The sequence below is a fragment of the Theropithecus gelada genome, chromosome X (genome assembly GCF_003255815.1).
Source record: "Theropithecus gelada isolate Dixy chromosome X, Tgel_1.0, whole genome shotgun sequence".
Classification (NCBI taxonomy): domain Eukaryota; kingdom Metazoa; phylum Chordata; class Mammalia; order Primates; family Cercopithecidae; genus Theropithecus; species Theropithecus gelada.
Genome location: NC_037689.1, coordinates 10,625,090 through 10,642,566, shown reverse-complemented (window position 1 = coordinate 10,642,566; position 17,477 = coordinate 10,625,090). Strand labels below are relative to the sequence as shown.

General features: G+C 51.6%; 1 protein-coding gene across 2 annotated transcripts; it reads right to left on the bottom strand.

Moving 5' to 3' along the window:
* Positions 1-5,911: 5,911 nt before the first annotated feature.
* Positions 5,912-16,806, bottom strand: SLC38A5 (solute carrier family 38 member 5). 2 transcript variants are annotated; one of them, XM_025371922.1, is made up of 16 exons: positions 16,767-16,806; positions 15,321-15,374; positions 15,159-15,234; positions 14,409-14,524; positions 14,246-14,319; positions 13,677-13,769; positions 13,462-13,540; positions 10,245-10,327; positions 9,588-9,646; positions 9,362-9,499; positions 9,073-9,152; positions 8,342-8,442; positions 8,005-8,120; positions 7,100-7,244; positions 6,904-7,007; positions 5,912-6,399 (listed from the first exon to the last, which is right to left on the bottom strand). In XM_025371922.1, the coding sequence occupies exons 2-16, from the start codon at positions 15,371-15,373 to the stop codon at positions 6,298-6,300; spliced, it is 1,419 nt and encodes a 472-aa protein (XP_025227707.1). In that variant the 5' UTR covers position 15,374; positions 16,767-16,806; the 3' UTR covers positions 5,912-6,297. The 2 variants fall into 2 exon arrangements, with proteins under 2 accessions (XP_025227707.1, XP_025227706.1); XM_025371921.1 differs by lacking the exon at positions 16,767-16,806 and adding an exon at positions 15,756-15,818.
* Positions 16,807-17,477: the final 671 nt, after the last annotated feature.

The following is a 17,477-nucleotide window of genomic DNA, read 5'->3' as shown; positions in this document are numbered from 1 at the left end:
CAAACAAAACAGCAACAAGAAACCCTAGGGAGGGGACAGAATCTGGTTTCCAGAGTTGCCACATTGTATTATTTGAAATGTCCAGTTTTCAATAAAAAATTATGACACATGCAAAAAAAGAAGAAAATATGACCCATCCACAGAATAAAGAAAAAAGACCATCTATAGAAACCGTCCCTGAGAAAGCCCAGATGTTGGGTTTTCCTGTTTTCTCTTAACGTTTTATTACCTTTTTTTTTTTTCTTTTGAGACAGAGTTTCGCTCTGTCACCCAGGCTGGGGTGCAGTGGTGCGATCTCGGCTCACTGCCATCTCTGCCTCCCGGACTCAAGCAATTCTCCTGCCTCAGCCTCCCAAGTAGCTGGGACTACATGCACCCACTACCACACCTGGCTAATTTTTGTATTTTCAGTAGAGACAGGGTTTCACCATATTGGCCAGGCTGGTCTTGAACTCCTGACCTCAAGTGATCCACCCGCCTTGGCCTCCCAAAGTGCTGGGATCACAGGTGTGAGCCACCACGCCCAGCCAGATGCTGGGTTTTCTAATAAAAAGACTTTAAATGAACTATTTAAAATATGTCCAAAAACCTCAAAGAAACTATGTCTAAAGAACTAAAGTATAGAAACAATATCTCACCAAATAGAGAATATCAGTACAGACATAGAAATATAAAAAACGAACCAAATAGAAATTTCTGGAGTTTAAAAGTGTAATAACCAAAATGAAAAATTCATCTTCTGCGGGTGCGAGGAGTAGGGACATCGCCCTCATCTCTTTTTGGGGTGCTTTCTGTTAAATAAGAAGACTTGCTTTTTTTTCTTTTTGAGACAAGGTCTCACTCTGTTGCCCAGGCTGGAGTACAGCAGTGCAATCACAGCTCACTGCAGCCCTGAACTCCTAGGTTCAAGCAATTCTCCCACCTCAGCCTCCCTGAGTAGCTGGGACTGCAGATGCAAACCACCATGCCCAACTAATTTAAAAAAAAAAAAAAAATGGGGCCGGGCACGGGAGCTCACACCTGTACTCTCAGCACTTTGGGAGGCCAAGGCAGGCGGATCACCTGAGGTCAGGAGTTTGAGATCAGCCTGGCCAACATGGTGAAACCCTGTCTCTACTAAAAATATAAAAATTAGCTGGGCATGGTGGCACATGCCTGTAGTCCCAGCTACTCGGGAGGCTGAAACAGGAAAATCGCTTGAACCTGGGAGGCAGAGGTTGCAGTGAGCCAAGATCGCACCATTGCACTCCAGCCCGAGCAACAAAGCAAGACTCTGTCTCTAAATAAATAGATAAATAAATAAATAAATATTGTGTAGGGACAGGATCTCACTTTGTTGCCCAGGTTGGTCTCAAATTCCTGGCCTCAAGGCATCCTCCTTCCTTAGCCTCCCAAAGTGCCGAGATTACAGACATGAGTCATCATGCCAGCCAAGACTTGCAGTTTTTTTGTTTGTTTGTTTGTTTGTTTGTTTGTTTTTTTGAGACGGAGTCTCGCTCTGTCACCCAGGCTGGAGTACAGTGGCCGGATCTCAGCTCACTGCAAGCTCCGCCTCCCGGGTTTATGCCATTCTCCTGCCTCAGCCTCCCGAGTAGCTGGGACTACAGGCGCCCGCCACCTCGCCCGGCTAGTTTTTTGTATTTTTTAGTAGAGACGGGGTTTCACCGTGTTAGCCAGGATGGTCTCGATCTCCTGACCTCGTGATCCGCCCGTCTCGGCCTCCCAAAGTGCTGGGATTACAGGCTTGAGCCACCGCGCCCAGCCAAGACTTGCAGTTTTAAGGCCAGGTGCTGGAATTTCAGGTTACCATTATTATCAGAAAGAATGACTTGTTGAGCTTAAGTTTAGTGGCAGTAAAGGGAGTGGACAAAGCTATATAAGAGCAATGTTTTGTATAGAAATTAAGTTGGTATTAATCTGAACTAGATCGCTAAAAATTAAGATGTTATTTTTAATCACTAGTATGGTTTGAATGTGTCCCCTCCAAAATTCAGGTGTTGTCAATGTGGCAGTACTAAGAGATAGGGTCTTTAAGAAGTGACTAGGCTATGAGGGGTTCTCCCTCATAAATGAGATTAGGTGTCCTTATAAATGAGATGGTGGGAGTTGCTTCTCTCATGTCCTTCTGCCTTCTGCCATATGAGAATGCAGCAAAAAGCCCTGATCAGATGCTGGTGCCTTGATCTTGGACTTTCCAGCCTCCAGAACTGTGAGAAAATAAATGTCTGTTCTATACAAATTACCCAGTCTGAAGTATTCTGTCACAGCAGCACTAAAAGACTACTAAAATCCCCTAAGTAGGACTTGCATCCCAAGGAAGTGTAAGACTTCTGCACTGAAAACTACAAAACATTGCTGAAGGAAATTAAAGACCTAAATAAATGGAAAGGTAGCCCATTTTTCATGGATCAGAAGATTTAATGAAGTACTGATACATACTGTGACATGCACTTGAAAATATGCTAAATGAAAGAAGCCAGACACAAAAGGCCACAGTGTATGATTCCACTTGTATGAATGCCAAGAATAAGCAAACCCATAGGAACAGAAAGTAGATTCATGGTTCCCGAAGGCTGGGTGGAGTGGGGAGTTACTATTAATGGGTATGAGGTTGCTGGTTTTCTTTTGTTTTGTTTTGTTTTTTGTTTTGTTTTGCTTTTTGAGACAAGGTCTCACTCTGTTGCCCAGGCTGGAGTGCAGTGATCCAATCCAGCTCACTGCAGCCTTGAACTCCTGAGTTCAAGCAATTCTCCCACCTCAGCCTCCCTGAGTAGCTGAGACTGCAGGTGCACACCACCATGCCCAGCTAATTTTAAAAAAAATGTAGGGACAGGATCTCATTTTGTTGCCCAGGTTGGTCTCAAATTCCTGGCCTCAAGTCATCCTCTTGCCTTGGCCTCCCAAAGTGCTGGGATTACAAGCATGAGTCATCATGCCCAGCCAAGACTTGCATTTTTAAGGCCCAGTGCTGGAATTTCAGGTTACTGTTATTATCAAAAAGGATGGCTTATTGAGCTTAAGTTTAGTGGCAGTAAGGGATAAAGAACAGTGAAACAAGGAGCGTATAGTATTAATCAACTACAGTCAACTGCCCTATTTGTAAATAGAAGTGGGGGAATAATATAGATGTGTAGTAGCTCACAAATGCATAAAAATTATCTGGGAAGATAAGCAAATGTCTCTCAAACATCTAAAAGCTTCCTTCAGGCTGGGCGCGGTGCCTCACACCTGCAATCCTAGCACTTTGGGAGGCCGAGGCAGATCACAAGGTCAGGAGATTGAGACCATCCTGGCTAACATGGTGAAACCCTGTTTCTACTAAAAATACAAAAAGTTAGCCAGGTGTGGTGGCACGCACCTGTAGGCCCAGCTACTCGGGAGGATGAGACAGGAGAATCACTTGAACCTGGGGGGCAGAGGTTGCACTGACCCGAGATCGCGCCGTTGCACTCCAGCCTGGGAGACAAGAGCAAGACTTCGTCTAAAAAATAAAATAAAATAAAATAAAATAAAATAAGCCGGGTGTGGTGGCATATGCCTGTGGTCCCAGCTACTCGGGAGGCTGAGGTAAGAGAATCACTTGAACCCGGGAAGTTGACGTTGCAGTGAGCCGTGATCTTGCTACTGCACTCCGGGCTGGGTGACACCCTGTCTCAAAAAAAAAAAAAAAACCTTCTTTCATAAATATGGCTCTTGCCTGTAATCCGAGCACTTTGGGAGGCCAAGGTGGGAGGATCACTTGAGCCCAAGAGTTTGAGACCAGCCGAGGTAACATAGAGAGATCCCATTTCTACTGAAAATTTTAAAGTTATCCAGGCACAGTGGCACATGCCTGTAGTCCCAGCTACTCAGAAGGCTGAGGCAGGAGGATAGCTTGAGCCTGGGAGGCTGAAGCTTCAGTGAGCTGTGATGGCACCACTGCACTCCAGCCTGGGTGACAGAGCAAGACCCTGTCTCAAAAAAAGTTAAAAATTAAAAATTAAAGAATTAGAAATACACACACACACACACACACACACACACGTGAATTGTAATGGCAATACCATTTTTTCTATGAGGTTGACAAAAATCTGTTTCATTGCTCAGGCTGTTGACAAGGCTGTGGTGAAAATGGCACTCACATACTCATGCTGGCTTCTCCTTGCTCTTGCTTGGACCAGCCATACTCGTTCCTACCTCGCGGTCCTTGCACCTGTTGCTCCCTCTGCCTGGAACACCCTTTGCCAAAATAACCATGAGGCTTGCTCCTTTCAGCCAACCTAGGACCAAACTCATTGTCCCCTCTTCAGCAAGGTCTCACTGAACGCCTCCTCACCCATCACCTCCCCACACCACTCTCACATCGCTCATTTTCTTCATTGCACTCATCTTTATGAGGAATTATTTCTCTTTTCTTCTCTTTGTTAGGTCAGAGGTCAGCTAACACTTTCTGAAAAGGACCAGAGAGTCAATAGCTCAGGCTTTGCAGGCCATATGGTCTCTGTTGCAAATCCTCAGCTCTGCACGAGAAAGCCACAAACAATATGTAAATGAAGAAGACACTGTAAATGATATGTAAATAATTTACAGACACTGAAATTGATATGTAAATTATTTAGACACTGAAATTTGAATTTCATGTAATTTCGAAGTGTCACAGAATATTATTTCTTTTAATAATATTTTTTCATTTTCTTTTCTTTTTTTGAGACAGATTGGAGTGCAGTGGTGAGATCTCAGCTCACTGCAAACTCTGATTCCTGAGCTCAAGCGATTCTCCTGCCTCAGCCTCCTGAGTAGCTGAGATTACAGGCACGTACCACCATGCCTGGCTGATTTTTGTAGTTTTAACAGAAACGGGGTTTCACCATGTTGGCCAGGCCGGTCTACAACTCCTGACCTCAGGTGATCTACCTGCCTCGGCCTCCCAAAGTGCTAGGATTACAGGCATGAGCCACCACACCCAGCCCCTTTTCTTTTTGAGACAGGGTCTCACTCTATCACTCAGGCTAGAGTGCAGTGGTGTGATCATGGCTCACTACAGCCTCAACCTCAATCTCCCGGGCTCAAGAGATCCTCCCACCTCAGTCTCCCAAGTAGCTGGGACTGTAGGCGTGCACTACCACACCCGGCTATTTCTTTTAATATTTTTTGTAGAGATGGGGTCTTGCTGTGTTGCCCAGGCTGGTCTCAAATGATCCTCCTGCCTCAACCTCCCAAAGAACTGCACAGGCATGAGCCACTGTGCTAGGTCCACCTTTTTTCAATCATTTAGAAATATGAAAGCCAGTCTGAGTTCAAGGGCCATACCAAAATAGGCAGCAGGATGGATTTGCCCACTCATGTGTCAGAACATCAACTCCAGGGCACTACTGTTTGCTTGGTTCACTGCTATATCCCCAGCACCTACAATAGTGCCTGGCACCCAGTAGGCTTTCAGTAGATATTTACTGAGTGAATGTGTGAAGTCTTTTTTTGTGTGTGTGAGATGCAGTCTCACTCTGTTGCCTAGGCTGGAGTACAGTGACACGATCTCAGCTCACTGCAACCTTCGCCTCCCGAGTTCAAGTGATTCTCCTGTCTCAGCCTCCCAAGTAGCTGGGACTACAGCGTGCGCCAACCACAACCAGTTAATTTTAGTATTTTTTAGTAGAGATGGGGTTTGCCATGGTGGCCAGGCTGGTCTCAAACTCGTGATTTCAGGTGATCCACCGGCCTCAACCTCCCAAAGTGCTGGAATTACAGGTGTGAGTCACTGCTCCTGGCCAAGTGAGTGAAATATTAAGTTGAGTAGCAAGTTACTGAAAGAGTGAAGTGAGTGAACGCATGAGCAGGCACAGTCCCACTCGTAGGGCTTCAGTTTGCTCCAGCCTGGACTCCGGCAGGCTCCCCCAGTAAGACTCAGAGAAAGATCAGAAGGCTGAGTCCAGAGTGGTAGCTCAACATCTTTATTTTTCCTCTTTAGCCCGAGGGTAATCCTGACAAACAGCTTCAGCCAGGAGGAGGCAGAGAGGACTGGGCTGGGCAAAGGCTCCGCCAGGACCTGCCTTCCTCCTCCTCCGCCACCTTCTCCTCCTTCTCCTCCTCCTCCTCCTCCTCCCCCCATGGGGTTGGGGATGGGATTAGGGCCATGATCCAAGCTTGGCATCCCTGGGGAGGAGGGAAGTGGGCCAGTCTGCAGCCTCTGCTGTCCCCCGCCTCTGACAACCACGTTCATGGGAACCAGCCACCTCCACATGCTGGGCAGGAGGGACCCTAGGGAGCGGCCCCGACCCCTCCATGTGCATTCGCACAGGGACCTGGGCCAGCAGGGCCTGATCAGTGTCCAGACAGGCGGCTCTGGCCTGTGGCCCAGTTGGCAAACATAAAGCCTAGACTGACGGCCATGAAGAGGACTCCCAGGACTCCAAAGCACAGGGCCTGCGGGCCAGAGAGACAAGATGGGGCTGGTTGGGACTCCTCACCCAATTGCCTTCTGAGACTATTCCTCAAGTCTTCCACCTCCTTCAGAGAGTGCTTCATCCATTCCTGACTCTCCTCTGTGTGCCCTCTCCTTCCTTACAGCCAGCCCCTTTCTGCGAGTCCTCCTTCCACCTTCCCAGGACCCATAGAGAGTACGTTCCTCCATCCTCCTTCTTGAAGGTGCTTCCAGCTCTCTTCCCAATAGTGCTCCTTCCATCTGTCTGGAGAATGCTCCCTCTATGCCAGCCCCTGTTTGAGTGCTCCCTGTCTTCCTGGACCCTGCTGGTGCTCTGTCTCCTCTGCCCCTTCCTAAGACAATCACCTTCATTCTTCCAGACCATTCTTTCATATGCTCTCCCAGCCCCCTCCTATGCATGTCCCTTTCACCTCCAACCATCCTGGAGTGAGCACTCCCTCCTTGGAGTGCTCCCTCTCTCCCTAGCTCTGCCCTGGAATGCTTACCTGGATCTTGGGCCAGGATAAGAAAGGCTCCACCTCAGAGGGTACAATGCGGAGGTAGAAGATGCTGGGGAGGATGAAGATGAGGCTGGGGGCTGAGGTGGACCCTGGAGGACAAGAAGGAGGGACAGGAGTCAACCTGACCTGGGGACAAGGCCCACATTAGATGGGATATGGGACTGGGGTGAGGTTTACTGACCGATAACTCCAAAGATATCCTGGATGGTCGGCACACAGATGACAAGGACATTGACCAAAACAAGCAGGATCAGAGCTATGGCCACATGTCGCGGCCAGCTGAAGGCCTTGCCTGGGAAAAGCAGCTGCTGCAGGGCCCGGCGGATCTGTGGCCAGAGTAGGGTGGGACAGAAGTCAGGACCCTAGTGCTGCCCCCCTTCCACGTGATCATCTGTCTTTAGCTCCACCCTCTGTCTGAGATCCCTGATTTCCCCTCCCTCTGACTATCCATGGCTTCACCCTGCCTAACCCATCATCTGTGTCTCCATGTTCTGAACGGGCTTCCTGCCTCCATCCTCTGACAATCCACATCTCTTCCTTCTGTCTGAACACCCATCGGCACCCGCACCCACTGTCTGAAATCCTTGCCTCCTCCTCTAGCTGACCATCTTCGCCTCTCCTTCTGTCTGACCATCCACCGGTCCTTCCACCCTGTGTGACCTGCCTCTCTCCACCTGACCTCTACCTCCCTCCTCTGTCTAATTAGTTCCGCCTCCCCATCTCGGAGCCTTGACCCTCCTACATCCCATCACTTCAGCCTCCACCCTTTTTCTGTCCATCCTGGTTTCTACCCTCCAACTGACTCTTCCTGACTCCCTCTTCTTTCTAGCCATCCATCTGTGCCTCCTCCCTCCGACTGACTACCCTGTCCCCTGACCCTCTCTCTCCTGCTATCTATGTCCTTCCCACTTCTGTCTATCAATTTTTGCCATCTCTGTCCATCTGAAAACGCTGCCCTTTTCTATCTGTCCATCCTTGCCTCCTTCATCCATCCATCCACTCCTGTCTCCAGCCTCGACCCACACATCCATGCCTGCACCCTATACCCATCTATCCATGTCCCTCTGAGCCATGGGCCCCACGCACCGGGAACAGCACGACTGGCACAGTGAGGGTCACCGCGAGCAGCACGGCCAGGCGCACACAGAGGATGAGAGGGTCCTTCTGGCTGTACATGTGCAGCATCTCCGCCTCCACGTTGCCTGGACCATGAGGCAGGGGGTACGGGATGCAGGATGTGGAGACAGCACCAGGACCAATGCCCCAGAAACCCATACATACATGCACAGTGACAAAATCCACATAAGTGAGGCACACCTTCTGTTTGGAAACTGACAGGTCCATGGTCACAGAAGGAAAGAGCTCAGAGGCTCCCGCCCCAGGCCTTCCCCCTCCCCCCAGCCCTAGCCGCAGCCCCACTCACTGTAGAAGGTGAGGTATCCAAAGGTCGCCGTGAGCCCATACATGCAGAACATGGCCCCAATGGACACGTTGGCCACGGCCTGCATCCTGCGCTTGGAGGGCCTGAGGTGTAGAGGTCGTGGAACTGTCATGCCCAGACCCTGGGACTTGCCCCAGGTCCCTCAAAGCCAGCCTCCACCCTCCAGAGTCCCCTTCTCCCAGACTGACATTCAGCTGGCACACATGGGGACACCCGTCTCTGCCTCCCCTGTGACTAGCCAAAACCCCCTCTCTGACCATGCATATCTCCCCCCCATGTGACCATCTCCCTCTCCCCTGCATCTGACTGCCACTGCCTCTTCCATCTGACCATCCATGCTGTCCCTCTGTCTGATCATCCACACATCTCCCATCATATCATCCCTGCCTCCGCCTGTCTGTCCGTACCTCCCCATCCCCATACCACCAGCCATGCATATCACCCCCTCCATCTGATCATCTGACCTCTGCTTCCTGACTCTGTCCATCCACATTTGTGCTGGATATTAAAATAGGAGAATACTTAAGCCCCGATCAGCAAACCGTCACTAGCCTGAATCCCCCAAGACCTCCTGACCACCCCAAACCCCTCCCACGGCACAACCTAGCTTCCACCAAGTGACAGTCCCAGGACTGCTGTAGGGAGCGTCAGACATTCCGGTTACCGCCCCACTTGCTGGCCCATCATGCAGGCCCACTTGCCTGCCCACTCACCGGCAGAGCTCCGTATAGATGGGCAGCACCTCAGGGTGGCAGACAAAAGCAAAAGCCATAATGGGCACTGTGTAGGACATCTAGGGGAATGCCCGAGTACATGGGATTAGAGCCCACAGGGGTCCATCCCCTTCTTCCCATCCCCCTCCCGCCCTGTAATTGCCCTCCATATCAGACACACAGAAGCCCCCAGTGTCCAATACCCAGCTCCACTCTGAACAGGATGCACCGTGTGACAGAACCAGAGGGCCTGAGTGTGTTGCAATTTCCTACATGCCTGCACACACACCTGTGAGTCAACTGTGAACATCTGGGCTTCACAGCTGCTGTTGAGCCCTTGGTTGTGGAGTCCCACGGGAGCTTCACTCTCCATTGCTGTTTCATTGCGGCCTATAGCACAGCCAAGCTGGAACTTCTTGTAGATGACCTGAGGATGGGGGCATCGGGGAAGCCAGGTCATGGGGGAGGCTATGTCCCAATGTCCCAAACTCTCTCCCCGCTTCTCTGTGACTCACCGAAACCAGGAAAAACAGCATGCAGGTCAGTGAGAGACCACTGGTGTACCCCAGGTAGCCTAAGAGGGGCAAAATACAGAGTCTCAGAAATCAGCCAGGCGTGGTGGCTCACACCTGTAATCCCAGCACTTTGGGAGGCCTAGGCGGGTGGATCACCTGAGGTCAGGAGTTCGAGACCAGCCTGGCCAACATGGCAAAGCCCCATCTCTACTAAAAATACAAAAATTAGCCGGGTGTGGTGGCACGCACCTGTAGTCCCAGCTACTCGGGAGGCTGAGGCAGGAGAATCGCTTGAACCCGGGAGGCAGAGGTTGCAGTGAGCCGAGACCACGCCATTGCACCACTCCAGCCTGGGTGACAGAGCGAGACTCAGTCTCAAAAAAAAAAAAAAAAAAAAATCAATGGAACCCCGTACAGTGAACTCCAAACACCCAGTCTGGCCTTCAAGGTCTGCCCACCCCAGTTGCCTTTGCATAAGCTTCTACTTCCACCCAGAAAAACCTCCCCTCCATAGCAAACTCCTGCTAATCTGTTCAAGCCCACATCAAATAAGCTCTCCTGGTGTTCTGCAGCCCTTGAAAATGAATAGGGGTTTTCTCAGTCTGGCTTCTTCTGTCTAACCCTACTACCCAATGGCCAACCCAGGGAGCCTCTTACCCAAGTGTTTCATGAGGGCCAGGGGCAGGATGATTAACACACTGACGATGATGATGAGGAGGTTTCCCTTCAAGAACCAGTCCCTAGAGAGACAGGAAGACACAGTGCCTAGCCGCCAGTCAAAGGAAACTGTCAGGCCGACACTCACAGAAGACAGTTGAACAGGCAGCTTTCTGCCCTAAGTCAGGAGAGTTAAGCTGACAGCCTCAGCTATGAGAAGTTATTCAGGTGGTTACAGTGACAAACGGCACAACAGGGTTGACAAAAATAGGCTGATTATGAGATTGTCAGATACTGTTGGTGGGACACAGCTAACACATACACAGCTGAACAAAACCTGCCATCAGATTTCGCAAGTGGATGCACAACCAGATGGTCAAACACCCCAAATCAGTCAGACTCAATGTAAAAATCAGTCCAGGCCAGGTGCAGTGGCTCATGCCTGTAATCCCAGCACTTTGGGAGGCTGAGGCAGATGGAACACCTGAGGTCAGGAGTTCGAGACCAGCCTGGCCAACATGGTGAAACCCTGTCTCTACTAAAAATACAAAAAAAAATTAGCCGGGTGTGGTGAGGAGCACCTGTAGTCCCAGCTACTCGGGAAGTTGAGGCAGGAGAATGGCGTGAACCCGGGAGGCGGAGCTTGCAGTGAGCTGAGATCGCGACACTGCACTCCAGCCTGATGACAGAGTGAGACTCCATCTCAAAATAAATAAATAAATAGCCGGGTATGGTGGCACATGCCTGTAATCCCAACTACTCAAGAGGCTGAAGCAGGAGATTCACTTGAACCCAGAAGGCAGAAGTTGCAGTGAGCCAAGGTTGCGACATTGCACTCCAGCCTGGGTGACAGATCAAGACCCTGAAGAAAAAAAAAAAAAAAGAAGCAAAGAAAGAAAGAAAAGAAAGAAGGAAGGAAGGAAGGAAGGAAGGAAGGAAGGAAGGAAGGAAGGAAGGAAGGAAGGAAGGAAGGAAGGAGGAAGGGAGGGAGGGAGGGAGGGAGGGAGGGAGGGAGGGGAGGGAGAGAGAGAGAGAGAGAAAGAGAAAGAAAGAAAGAAAGAAAGAAAGAAAGAAAGAAAGAAAGAAAGAAAGAAAGAAAGAAAGAAAGAAAGAAAGAAAGAAAGAAAGAAAGAAAGAAAGAGAGGAAAGGAGGGAGGGAGGGAAGGAAGAAAGGAAAGAAAGAGAAAATCAGTCCAACACAAGGTGCCAGACACAAAGAGAGTGAGTCACGATCGTGGTATGTCTGACAGGTCTGATGATCCATCAACAGTCTGATGATCCAGTAGACAAGCCATGATGCAGAGTCCATCAAAAAGTCAGAAACACACATGCATGCTTGTTTGAACAGCTCAAGGTTTGTTGGATGCCTAAAAGTATGCCTGTGGACTGACTTGGCCGCACAGTCAAAGAAAGACTGAAATAGAAACGAAATCATCCAGCTGGCCACACTGTTGGAACCAAGCTCTGAGAAAAGGTGGGATCTGTACAGATATTGGAGGAAGGTGACCAGGCAAGACAGTCAGTTAAGACAGAATCAGCTGAACAACTGCTCATGCATTCAAAACAACTTGATTGAATGCCTGTGTTCCAGACATTCACACGGTCTCTTTCTATCTCATACACAGTTACACAGAAATAAACCAATGGGAGCTAACTATAATAATGAGACATCTCTGGTCACACAGTCAGCTATCTAGTATTCTCAGAATCAAACCAAAAATCTAAAATGATACACACAGAGAGTAAAAATCAAGCACTCGGTTAAAATTGTCAGACTGGCCATGTGTGGTGGCTCACGCCAGTAATCCCAGCACTTTGGGAGGCCAAGGTGAGCGGATCACCTGAGGTCAGGAGTTCAAGACCAGCCTGGCCAACATGGTGAAACCCCATCTCTACTAAAAATACAAAAATTAGCCGGGCATGGGGGATGAGGCAGAAGGATCACTTGAACCTGGGAGACAGAGGTTGCAGTGAGCCGAGATGGCACCACTGCACTCCAGCCTGGGCAACAGAGTAAGACTTTGTCTCAAAAAAATAAAATTAAAAAATTAGCCAAGCATGGTGGTGCATGCTTGTAATCCCACTTACTCAGGAGGCTGAGGAAGGAGAATCGCTTGAACCTGGGAGGCAGAGGTTATGGTGAGCTGAGATCATGCCACTGCACTCCAGCCTGAGCGACAGAGTGAGACTCCATCCAAAAAAAAAAAAAATGTCATACAGACCAGAGTCAGACTGACAAAACCAGAGACATCTACACACCATGCAAAGCCCATGGGACCAGAGGCAGAGTTAGCCACTGGACACACAGAGCTGTTCATGAAACACACAGAGGCAGCTCCACATGTGCAGCTGGAGCACAAGCACTGCAACACCCTGTACATACACACTAGCCCTGCTGGAGTCCCATCGTGCACATGCCCCCCACACATACCAAGCCATCACAGCGGATCCAGACTCACACACAGGCAGCCAGATGCATAATCAGAACAGTCCAGCATATATGGTTCCAACCATAATACAGAGGACACATAGTCACAGTCAGGGATCACACACACACACACACACACACACCAGAGAGAATTTACCAGAACAGCCACCAAATCAAACACAGAGATGGAGTTGGCTCGACACATACAGTCAGAGTGAGTCATACATAGTTGGTACCACAGCGTACTACATGCACACAGACACACTGCTGGAGTCAGCAATCATACGCTTACAGCTAGACAGATTCAGCCAGATGAACCTAGAATCAAGCTCAAACAATCAGCTGGACAGGGGAAGTCAGAGTGATCGAAGGTCAGACACATATGGTTGGAATCACAGTATATGGGACACAGCTGTAGTCAATCACAAAGCCAGCCCAAGAGAATCAACCAGGCCGGCAGACAGAGTCAAACCCACAGGCAGAGTCTGAGTCCATTAGCTATGTACATTCACACACACATGGTCAGCAGCAGAGTAAACCGGACGTAAAGAGTCAGCCTCCAGCCAGAAGCAGCCAGAATAAGTCACAAAATCAGCACACGGTCGACTGGACTCCTGTGGTCAAAGCAACAGTCACGCAAAGGAATCATGCTGACCCAAGTGACCTGCCCAGCAGTCTCAAACTGGAACACCTGGAAGTCAGCTGCACAAACAGCGCTGAAGATACCGACCGGGCCTCGCAGGCAGAGTCAAGGAGCTGCTGGCCAGCCAAGGGGTGTTGCTCACTCACCCCTCGGGGTCCATGTACAGGAAGGTGCCGATAACCAGGGGGAGCTCAGATTTGATGATGAACAGGTAACTGGACATGGCTGGTGCGGGTGGGGGAGGTGTAAGCAGAAAGATTCTCTTCATGCCCCCACCCTGTCTTCCCCAGCCCAGCCTGGGGAAGCCCACCTCACTCCGCCCTCTCCCCCCAAGCTGACCCCCACCTCCCAGAGTCCTCACCCCCAACATTGTGCAGACAGATGACTGCGGCCACCACTACCTTCCCCGCAGGCCCGAATGCCCTCTGTCCCAGCTGCTCATAGGCTCGGATGCCTAGCGGGGGAAGGCAGGAACAGGGTTGAAGGTCCAAGAGGCCAGGCCAGGGGTGCAGGCCAGAGGGCCTGGGAGCTGGGAAGTTGGAGCTTGGGGGAACAGGCTTTGACTGATGGAGGCTGAAGGTGGGGGTTAAGCAGTTGGGGTTGAGTTTGGGGGCAGAGTCTGGGAGGTGGGATCTGAGGCCAGGGAAAAGGATGAGGGCTGGAGGTGAGAGTAGGGGTCTTGGAGCCAGACTATAGACTGAGACCATGGTGGGAGCTGGGGAACTGGGGACTGAGGGGTGGGGGTTAGAGGTAGAGTGTAGTGGTCTGGAGGTGGATTCTGGGGTGCTGGGTCCGGGATCTGGGGTCTGCATTCAGGGAGTTGGGTCTGAGGTTTGGGGTTCAAGGTCTACGTTGAGCTCTGGATGTGGGTCCAGAGTCTGGGGTCCAAAGGGGTGGAGTGGGGACTGGGATCCAGGCTCTGGGTCTCACCTACAATACCAGCACAGGTCAGCAGGAGGTGGATGGAGTAGGACGACAGAAGCGCAATGCACAGCAACAGGGCCCTGCGGCAGGTGGCACAGCTCAGACCTGGTCCCGGGCCTCCCACCTGCCCTGCAACACCCCTGGCCCCGAAGGCCACCTATGGACTCACAGGAAGAAGATGACTCCTGTGTGGGCCATGGCATAGGCCAGCCCCAGGATGCCGCTGCCCATGATGGCATTGCTGAGGTTGAACACTGACATTCCAAATGATGTCTTCCCCTCGAACTGCATGCAAGGAGCAAAGCCCGGGCACACATTGGGAGGGGGCACCGGGTAAGGAGACTAATGCCAGGGCCAGGGAAAGACTGGAGAAGAAGCAAGCGGGGTGGAGAGAAGCCAAGGAGAGACCATCGGAGGAGGGAAGAGGCTAGCAGGGAAGAAGAGTTGAAGACGGAAGAAGCTGCGAAGGGGAGAGCTAGGAAGGGGGAAACCAGAAGGACAAATTTTGGAGGGAGCAGCTGGAAGTGGAGAGGACCAGGGGAGGGTGAAGCAGCCACCAGAGGTAAAACAGCTGGGGAGGGGAGACACTGCGGGTGGGGATCGGCTGAGGATGGGGAGTGCTGGAGGAGGAAGAACAGCTGGAGGAGAAAGGCAGGTCGGGAGGGGAGCAGATAGGGAGGGCAGCCACTGGGCCGAAGCATGGGTGGGGAGAAGCAAGGCCAGGGAGAGAGCTGGAAAGGGCATATCTGAGGAAGAGGAGTATCTGGAGAGGGGAGCGACCGAGGAGTGCGTAGCTGTGGTGGGGAGATAGCTGGGCAGGGGAACAGCAGGGAGGAGGAGGAGTGGGGAAGAGGGAGCAGTGCGGGAGGAGATTAGCTGGGGAATGTGCCACCGGGACAGATCCTGTGGGGCCACTCACATCCATGAACTGGACCGGCTTGCTCCCAGGAGCAGGACCACGACTGGGCAGGAAGCCCTCACGTTCCTGCCTGTAGCTGGATAGGGCAGGGAAATAGGGGCCAATAAGACGGTAACCCTGACCCCTAATCCCTGAGCCCACCTCCTTGGACCCCTGACTCACTCCACAGCATCCGAAGGGAGGGCTCCATTCATCTTTGCATCCTGCAGTTCCATCCTGTGGGCAGAGAAATGGGGTGGGGGGATCAGAGACAGAACGAGGGTGCTTCAAAGTGAGGGGAGCTGAAGAAGGGGGAGGGGAGTCCCATAGAGACCGACAGAAAGACGGAGAAAGAGATGAGACAGGGGAGCAGGAACAGACAGGGACAGAAATGGAGGCAGGCTGACAGAGAAAGAGATGAGAGAGAGAGAAGAAAAAGAATCAGAGGAGAGAAGCCAACAGTTAGTTAGTTACTCAGAGAGACACAGAGAAAGAGCCAGTGAGAGAGAAATAGTTGGGGAGAGAGAGAGAGAAAGCAACAGAGACAGCCGGACCCCAGCGCAGATGAGCCGACCACGTGGAGAAGGGATAGCCTCTCCTCCCAGACCCCAGACTCACGCTGTCTCTCTTGCCATCTGTGTCTTTCATTCCCCGGTCCCCCGCGCCCCCCCCCCTCCCTCCACCCTCACTGCGTGGCCAGGCGGCTCACTCCTTGCAGGGACACGTGTCGGCCTGGCTGCCCCACCCCTCCTAATGCCCTCACCCCCCTCCTTCCCGCCTGGGCCCCCAAGCCCGAGCCCAGAGCTGATGCAACCTGTTGAGTGAGCTGAGGGTGGGGGACAGACTCGGAGACCCCTGCCCCAGACGCTGCAGACTCTGAATATCTTCACTAGAAGCCAAAGACAAGTCCCCGAACCGAGCCCCTTCCCAGGGACAGAAATGACCCAGGGACTCCCATTTAACCCTGATTCTAGGGCCTAGAGGTATTTTCCAGAACCCCTAGCAAGTCTTAAACACTCGTCTTCTGACAGAAGTCAATTTGGAGACACTTCCAGACTTGAGAAACTTCCTGGGTGTGGGGTGTGGGGTGTCTCAGGAACCTGGCCCGAGCCCTCATTTCCCCTCCGGAGGAAAAGCAGTCTCTGAGACCATTAAAGACCCCCTCCTGTGGCCTAATGAGTTTCCTGGGGTGGGGGTGTCTCTGCAATTCCCACCCGAGCCTGGAGTCCCTGTCTTGTGGGTAGAGCGTCTCTGAAGAAACCCCAGCCCCCTCCCGCGCTTACTCCTTGGGAAGGAGGTATCTCAGAAATCCCCATTCAAGGTCCCCATTAGAGCTCAAACTGGCTCAGGAAATCCTTTTCCCAAGTCCTGAATCCTGTTCCTGGGACACGGAGGGGTCTCAAGGAGTCCCATCCCCCGCCACCAGCGCCCTCCGGAGCCTCCCACCCACACCTGAATTCACTTCCTGGGATCAAGGTACCAAAAGGACCCCCCCACAGTCACGCCATTCCATTCTCCACTAGTGCTAAAATGTCTCCAAGGAACCCCAAGCCCCTTCCCAGGACCCCTACTCATATCTCAGGCCCCCAGGAACACCATCCCCGCAGCCCACGCTTCCTCCTCACCTACCTGCTCCTCTCAGCTCCTGAAGTGGCCGCAACTCAGACTCCTGCTCTGGGCGGTACTTTTTTTTTTTTTTTTTCTGAGAAGAAATGTTAATTTTAATTTCGTTTCCCTCCTTCTGGCCCTGGGCGGGGGAAGAGGTGGAGAAGGGGCGCCCCCTATCTGGACCCACTTGGAGGGAGACAGAGGTTTGTTTGTGTGTTGGTGGGGGGGGGATGGCCTGAAAGATTGCGGGTGTAGACCCACAGCTAGAGAGAGTGACAGGCAGACAGAGGGGATGGACTCACAGAGCAGACGGACAGCAAGATGGGATGGATGGCAGAAAAAGGTGCAGAGAGGAGACAGAGAGTAGGAGAAACGAAGTTACAAAGAAAGCAGCCATGAGAAACAGCACAGGAACAGACAGACCACAGAAGGAACAGAAAGACAGATGGGTGGGAGGAGGGGATGCTAGGGGATCTTGGTAGACAGGCAGAGACAGAGAGAAAGGGACGCACAGGCACACTCAGAAACAGACAGGTGGGTAGGGATAGGCTCGTGGAAACACCTGCAGAAAGGCAACAGGCAGTCGGGCTCAGTCATAGACAGGAGACACAGACTGGCAAAGAGGTGGGGGACAGAGCCAGACAGCTCCCCAAACAGGGTAGGACCAGACACACCAGCTCAGAGAGACGAAGGGACAGAGGGAGTGGTTGAGGCAGAGAAGAAAAGAGGCAG

Bases quoted from the DNA above. Each gene is read 5' to 3' on its own strand.
- SLC38A5 (XM_025371921.1), bottom strand. The intron at 10,328-13,461 runs GTGAGTGAGCAA...CTGTCTCTCTAG, and splicing joins CTGTACATGGACCCCGAGGG to GGACTGGTTCTTGAAGGGAA. The intron at 9,647-10,244 runs GTAAGAGGCTCC...TGCCCCTCTTAG, and splicing joins GGCCCTCATGAAACACTTGG to GCTACCTGGGGTACACCAGT.